Source organism: Catharus ustulatus, chromosome 3 (assembly GCF_009819885.2).
Source record: "Catharus ustulatus isolate bCatUst1 chromosome 3, bCatUst1.pri.v2, whole genome shotgun sequence".
Taxonomy (NCBI): Eukaryota; Metazoa; Chordata; class Aves; order Passeriformes; family Turdidae; genus Catharus; species Catharus ustulatus.
Window position 1 is genome coordinate 97,856,083 of NC_046223.1, and position 6,538 is coordinate 97,862,620.

The following is a 6,538-nucleotide window of genomic DNA, read 5'->3' on the forward strand; positions in this document are numbered from 1 at the left end:
TACACCAAAGAGTGCTTCCCTCAGACATTTAAAACAACATGCTCCACCACAGATCAGTCCACAAAGCCTCTAATTCATGGCTTGATCTAAAATTCTTCACACCTTGGGCTTACCAGTCTTAATGCTTTGGGAAATAAATCTGTGTAGCAGTCATGTCACACCATTTTTTTAAAATCTCATTTGTTCCAAGCACCAAAACTAATAGCCTGTCATTCTCCTGCCACTAGGCGTCACTCTCTTCTGTCCTGATCCTTATCCCTCCATCCACTTCCCAACATTTCAGCCAGGAACCATCAAACCAGTATTATAAGTGGGAGAACATCTATCACCATTAGTCCCTATCTAAAGAGCAACCCAGTTTCTCAGGTCAAGGAAAGATTTCTGTAATGCGGCAGATAAAGTGCAAAGGACTGTTAGTGTCACTTGGTATGCTCTTTAAAGTTAAATAAAAATAGTAAAACAACTGAATTCCTACAGGAGGTGATATGCGCTTTCCTCCATAGAGAAGTCATCTCAGATTCTGAAATCATCTTAAAAACCTAAGTGCGTTCCCAAAAATTAGAGGAGCTGTAACAGAAGCACTACAGGAACTAATTGCACGATCCCTCATGTGGGACCTACAAACAAAATAATTTTACTTATGAAGCAGCATTTTTCTCAAGGACGATACTGGTGTTGCCTCTTGTATTTCATTGGTTTCAAGTCCAGAAGGGGCCACTATGATTACCTACTGGACCAGTCATATGGCAAATGCATGGATCTCCACATGCATGGATTTGAAGGGTATGAACTCCTCCCATACTGAGAGCAACCTGAAAACTGCAACTTTGACAGCAAACACAAAATTATTTTCCTGTTCCTTAAGTGCACTTAAAAAAAGATAAAAAATCAAATACCCAAAAAACCCCAAACCCACAAACCAACCAATAACAAAACCCAAACGTGGGCCATGACTGCATTTTACCTTCATACTGACCAGTTCTGCCACTTGGAATGATTCACTGGCACACAGGAATTAGGTACCCATGCATACCTAACTTGGATCATAATTGTTCTTAATAAACAATTTAACATAATTTTCAGTATCAGTATCTCCATCATATGTGAAATAGGATTCAAGTTAAACTTGATTCAAGCTGAGCTTAACAGCTTACTGTAAAGCTACTTTGAAGCATTAGGGAAAAAACATTCCATTAGGGAGCACATCACTACTAAATTACAAAACACTGTTCAATGTGACAAGCTGTTGGTGTAATTCATAACGAGGGTTGAAGTTACATGTATACACATAAGAAACATAAACAATGCTTTTCAACACTTGTGGTGCATACAGAGCACTACCAGCAAGGAGTCACTGTGTCAATGAGCTTCTTAAAAAATCTTCTAGTGCACGTGCAAGGTTTGCATTGTATTCTTCTGTTACCCTGCTGGGAAAATTATTGTTTCAGTGCTATATCCTCTTCTTTTGATGTGTTTCACCATTTAATTTTCCATTTTCCACTGCTTTATTTTCAAAGTTCCAGTCAGTTGGGTTGAGGAGTTGCTGAGTTTTTTTGTATGTCCAGTATGGGTTAAGTATTAGTGTAACAGCAAATAATCCCGAGAATAAAACAATAAAGTGAAGAAGTCCCAGATTTTCTACGATAGCATTCCAGTTGAAAAGACACACCCACCACATGTGGTAGGTAAGAATCATGCGGCAGTGAAACAGATGGATCATCACCCACTGGTTTGCCTTCCAGAAAAAGGTGTTAGCACGGCCAGCCTAGAAAAGAACACAAAGTATGCAGAAGTGAGATTGTTACTTCAAGATAAGGAACTGAGGAATTTGTAGAACTAACACAAATATCCAGCTTTCATATACACACTCTCAGGCAATTTTTCCTCATAGTGCAATGTTACTCCACAAAGTTACTCCAATACGCCATCCCAAACTTGGTATGGATCTATACCATCCCACTGTGCAAGTGCACACAGCACCACACTACTGGGAGGCTTGCACAAGTGCCATCACAACAAAAGCAGGTATGACAATAACACAGACATCAGCTGGATAAATGCAGTTTTGATGATAACTATCCAAATAAACCAGAGATTATCTACGGACAAGTGAAATGTATGAAAACTATTACAAACATAATCTGAAAATGGTCACGTTCTCACCTTCAGAAGCATCCAGGAAATGCATGTTGAGGGAGTACTCATTTCCAGCAACATTCCCATCAAAGGCAGATAATGTCCAGATTTCACATTAATTACTAAACCAGCCAAGCCACCAAAAGCAAGCAAATGGTGAACTACCAAGAAAACATCAAATGTTCTAAAAATAACGTTGGATACATGAACTGCTACATTTTCAAGCAAGAAAAATCCTGCTGCTATTAAACAGTTAAACCAACTCCACTTTTGCTGTGAATAGACTTTGTCAGCATGAAAAACGGGATCTATGAGCAAAGCCCATAATCCAGCAACACAACTCTGAAGTCCAAACACACCACGTGTGACTGCCATATTCCAAAACACCTTCTCCTTTGCATACAAGGCACGGTAAGTGGTACTTCTCCAAGAAGATAAACAATGAGACAGAAGAAATACTCCCAAGTAGATTAAAAAACCAGCAGCTAAAAATGTCAAACGAATTTCCCATAAGAGATAGTTCCAGTCAAAAATGGTCCCAAACACTGGATCATCATTTGTAGGATTCATTTCTTCTCTTTTGACACTTCTCATCCCCACTATAGTCTCTTCCATGCCTATTTAGCCTCTGTAATTATGCTAACCAGTCAGCATGAACTCTTCCATCTGGAACAAGGAGAAAAAAATTCAGTGAATTTTTAAGAACATCCACACATATAGATTCTAAACCACTATAGTTATGACTGTGGTCCTGTTGCCGTTAAGCACAAAGACAGGTAGACAGACTAAGAAAACTTAAGCAATAAGATTTACAACTGGTCTGTGAAGTCCCTACTAGTACAAAGTAATGCACTGAAGCAAAAGCAGAAGAGGGTCAAGTACGAAGGCAAGAAAAAGGAAGAGAAAATACAAGAAGCAAATCCTGTTTTGTCACTTATGAAACTTTTATTTCAACAGCATTGCACATTGTCCTACTCCCCTGCTTTTCCCGCACTGATTTTCCAGCATTTGCTACAGCTTTGACTGCAATTCAGAATCTCAAACACAGATTCAGGACATAAAATTACAGAAAATTAATGCATTAATGGGCACCACTTACACCAAAAAGGGGCTGTAATGATATGGCTCAAAACAAGACTCTGCAATCAGAGTCAAATTTCTGAACATTAAGCCACTTTCAAAAAAAAAAAAATAGATTCAGAAATGGAAAAAGAGTATGGAATGCAGACAAGCAACATTATTACATATTATTGGCAACATCAGTGCAATTAGCTGAGCAGCCCAGCATTAAGTGTCTCAAGTTGTCCGAAACTTCCTGAACATGCTGCAGTTCAAAAACAAAGGTTTGTAGGGAGGGAAAAGTCAGATAACACCGAAATATTTTAACTCCAGCTCGTTTTATGAACCATGTAGGTGACAGGAGCACGACCACCACACCCGCCGCAACCTTGGAGTGCTCAACACCACTGCGCGTTTGGGAGTCTGGCGAACGCAAGTGAAAAGGGCACTCAGCCCACCGAGGGCAGAGAGCCCGCGAGGAGCTCCCTCCTCGCTTCAGCAGGCAGCAAATGCCAGCCCCGCTCCCCGCGGTGCATGCCGTGGGGCACCTGCTCGCCCTGCCCTTCGCCCGCAGGTGCCCCGCTCCAGGGAGGGGCACGGGCCGGGGGCCCCGAAGGCCTTCGCACACTCCACGGCATCACACTGGCCAAGACTGACTCGAAGTTCCAGCAGCTCCCCCGCCCTCATTTCTCCGAGGAAAACCAGGGCAAAACACAGCAATCCCACGGCACGAAACCAGGCCTGAACAGCGCGACCCACTGCCGCAAGCCCTGGCTCTAGCAGGGCCGCGACAGCTCCTCCGGCCCCGCGCACACACGGCACCGACACCTCCCGCAACCCGCCCCCGCCGAGCCCCGCACGCACACCGGCACACCGACGCACAAATCCCGCTCCTCACCCACAGCGCTGCACGGAATGACGGGACGGCCCTTCCCGGCTGCGGGACTGCCCGCCCCGGTCCCCCCAGGAGCGCCTGGCCCGGCCCGGCCCAGCCCGACCCGCCCGGGGAGGCCCCGACCCGGCTCGACCCGGCGGCCCCACAGCACCGCCCGCAGCGGCCGGGCGCTCTGTGCGCATGCGCCGTCCTCAGCACCAACCACCGGGCGCCGCGGGGTGGGGGGAGCGAGGCGCGGCTGTACCACGCGGCGGGGGGAGCCTGTTTACCCGGCGCCTTTCTGCGCCCGAGCGCTGCGCTGAGCGCCGCCGGCAGCGGGACGGGAACGCTCGGTGGGTGCCTGCTCAGCAGGATGGACGGCAAAAGGGAATATCAGTGGTGGCACAGACAGTACGTTTAGCTATAATTAGTCCGTTTCATTAAAGGCAGCACGTTATTAAATGGATGTCACGATGTTCTGCTACATGATTCTCTTCATATATGTGACAATTGATGTTGTCATCCCCGTGACTCAGGCTGAATCTCCCGAGGTGACTGAAACTACCCCGGGAGGCTTCCTCGGCTGTGTGACAGTCCCGCACCTGCGGTGTATTTGGTCTTCGACAGGAGTGACTGGCAGGGACTCTGAGTTTTGCCATGGAAACTCAGTTCTACAACAGATCAGGTGTTTCCTCAAAAAGAGAGACCAAAAAAGACAAATAAAATCAAGCCACAACTTCTGTCACGTGGAATACTCGCCTAGAGCAGCTGAAATCCTAACCTGAGTTACCTATTAGGAGCTGGAGAATCTGCATCGGCAGTCTGACATGTTCTTGGTTTCCAGATGGGGAGAGGGAAGTGCTGCCATTCCCTATGGAAAACTGGGTCCTGACACCATTACAGGATAACTGGTCAGCAGGGGTTTTGTGCATTTGCTTTTAATTGCTAATGTGATACCAGGATCTGTGGCAGACCCGTGAGTTCCATGAAAAGTAAGATCTATTTGTATGCCACCTCAGTAGTTTACATACAGGCAGCCAGCAACACCTGCTGCTTGGGAAAGTCCGGGGACAAAACCTACCTCTTGTGCCTTCTCTTAATGTGCTGGGTTTGAGGCGGCTTGCTCTGAGCTCCTCTGCAGACAGCCCAAAGGGACAGCAGGGCTCAGTGCCTACACACCCAGACTCTGCCTGTGTGCCACTCAGGTGAGTCACAGGCAGAGCACACCTGCCGCTTCCCAGCCAGGAACATCAGGAGGACCAGGCTGAGCAGCAAATGCTGGGCAAGACATTTCAGCCAAAATACTGATTTCATACAACATGCACAACCGAGTGACAGAGATCCTAACAACAAGCTCTGGCAAACTGATCTTGTAGACAGGAGGATTCATTTTTGCACAAAAGGGAGAGTAAATTTGTTGCAGAGCCTTGGGATAAGTTTAGAGACATTTACTAACACTGAAGGGGAAAACAGACCGCAGGGCCTGAGAAATGTGAAGTAAAAATTCTGGAGGAGTTCTTACTTGAAAAGTCCTTCCTAGCTGATGGCAGATACTCATGTATCAACAACCCCTGTTTTCTAGCAGGTCCTTTCCTGGGAAACCAGAAAAGGATGATAAAGCTGATCAAGCAAAAGCTGGAAAGCTGGAAGAAGTTGCTCTCTCAAGCAACATGATAGGGCTTATGTACCAAGGCAAGTGTTTTAGCTTTCTCCAATTTTATTCTTTGCCAGAACTGTCTTTAAATAATTCCTTTAAATTGTCGAGGAAGGAGATTTTTTAACTTGCATATAAAGAACTGTGACCATAGTGTCAAAAGCAAGATCACTGGCTGTTGTCTTTCTTATGGATTTTCTTTGTCTTTACTGCCTTTCTTGCCTTCTCAAAGCAATATCACATTTTTTAGTTACTGGGAGCCATAACCATGTTGAAACAGTTCAGTGTTACTTTCTGAATCTTCTACTGATACTACAACCATACTTAGTAACAGCTTTTTTGTGGGCGTTTCATTGCGATCACTTCAGGTGTTCCAAAGTAGTTCTTCCTGTAGTGTGGCTCATCTTCCACATTATGTCATGTTCAGTTCTCCCTTTTGCAGACATTCTGTCTGGGTGCTACAGCATGCCCTGTCCAAAGCTAAATTTCCTATCTAGACTGTGTCAGTTTTGGAAGAGTTTCTCAGCATCTCCAGAAGGTCATGACTGGAAGAGCAAAGAGCACCTTCTGGCAGGGATTCATGTGTATATGTAATAATATATACCTGTATATGTCTACATGTATATATCCTCCATCATATGGGGGCTGTCTTTTGAAACAAGTGGTTGCATCCCTGCTGTGAATTGGAAATTGTTTTGATATACTCTAATCCCAAAATATGTGTATAAATGTTGGCTTCAGAAGGTAATTTTGACCATACTGCTGCTTCAAATGGACCCACACCCAGTTCCTAGGAACCCTTTAGACAAGTTCCA

The 6,538-nt window shown here is 45.1% G+C and overlaps 1 protein-coding gene across 2 annotated transcripts; it reads right to left on the minus strand.

Moving 5' to 3' along the window:
• Positions 1-431: 431 nt before the first annotated feature.
• On the minus strand, positions 432-4,185 carry CLN8 (CLN8 transmembrane ER and ERGIC protein). Of its 2 annotated transcripts, none has more exons than XM_033056078.1 (3): positions 4,094-4,185; positions 2,164-2,802; positions 432-1,765 (listed from the first exon to the last, which is right to left on the minus strand). In XM_033056078.1, the coding sequence occupies exons 2-3, from the start codon at positions 2,749-2,751 to the stop codon at positions 1,451-1,453; spliced, it is 903 nt and encodes a 300-aa protein (XP_032911969.1). In that variant the 5' UTR covers positions 2,752-2,802; positions 4,094-4,185; the 3' UTR covers positions 432-1,450. The 2 variants fall into 2 exon arrangements, with proteins under 2 accessions (XP_032911969.1, XP_032911970.1); XM_033056079.1 differs by having other exon boundaries at positions 4,060-4,182.
• Between the last annotated feature and the right edge of the window lie 2,353 nt (positions 4,186-6,538).

Bases quoted from the DNA above. Each gene is read 5' to 3' on its own strand.
- CLN8 (XM_033056078.1), bottom strand. From the start codon at position 2,751: ATGGAAGAGACTATAGTGGGGATGAGAAGTGTCAAAAGAGAAGAAATG. The intron at 1,766-2,163 runs GTGAGAACGTGA...GTTCTTTTCTAG, and splicing joins TTTCCTGGATGCTTCTGAAG to GCTGGCCGTGCTAACACCTT.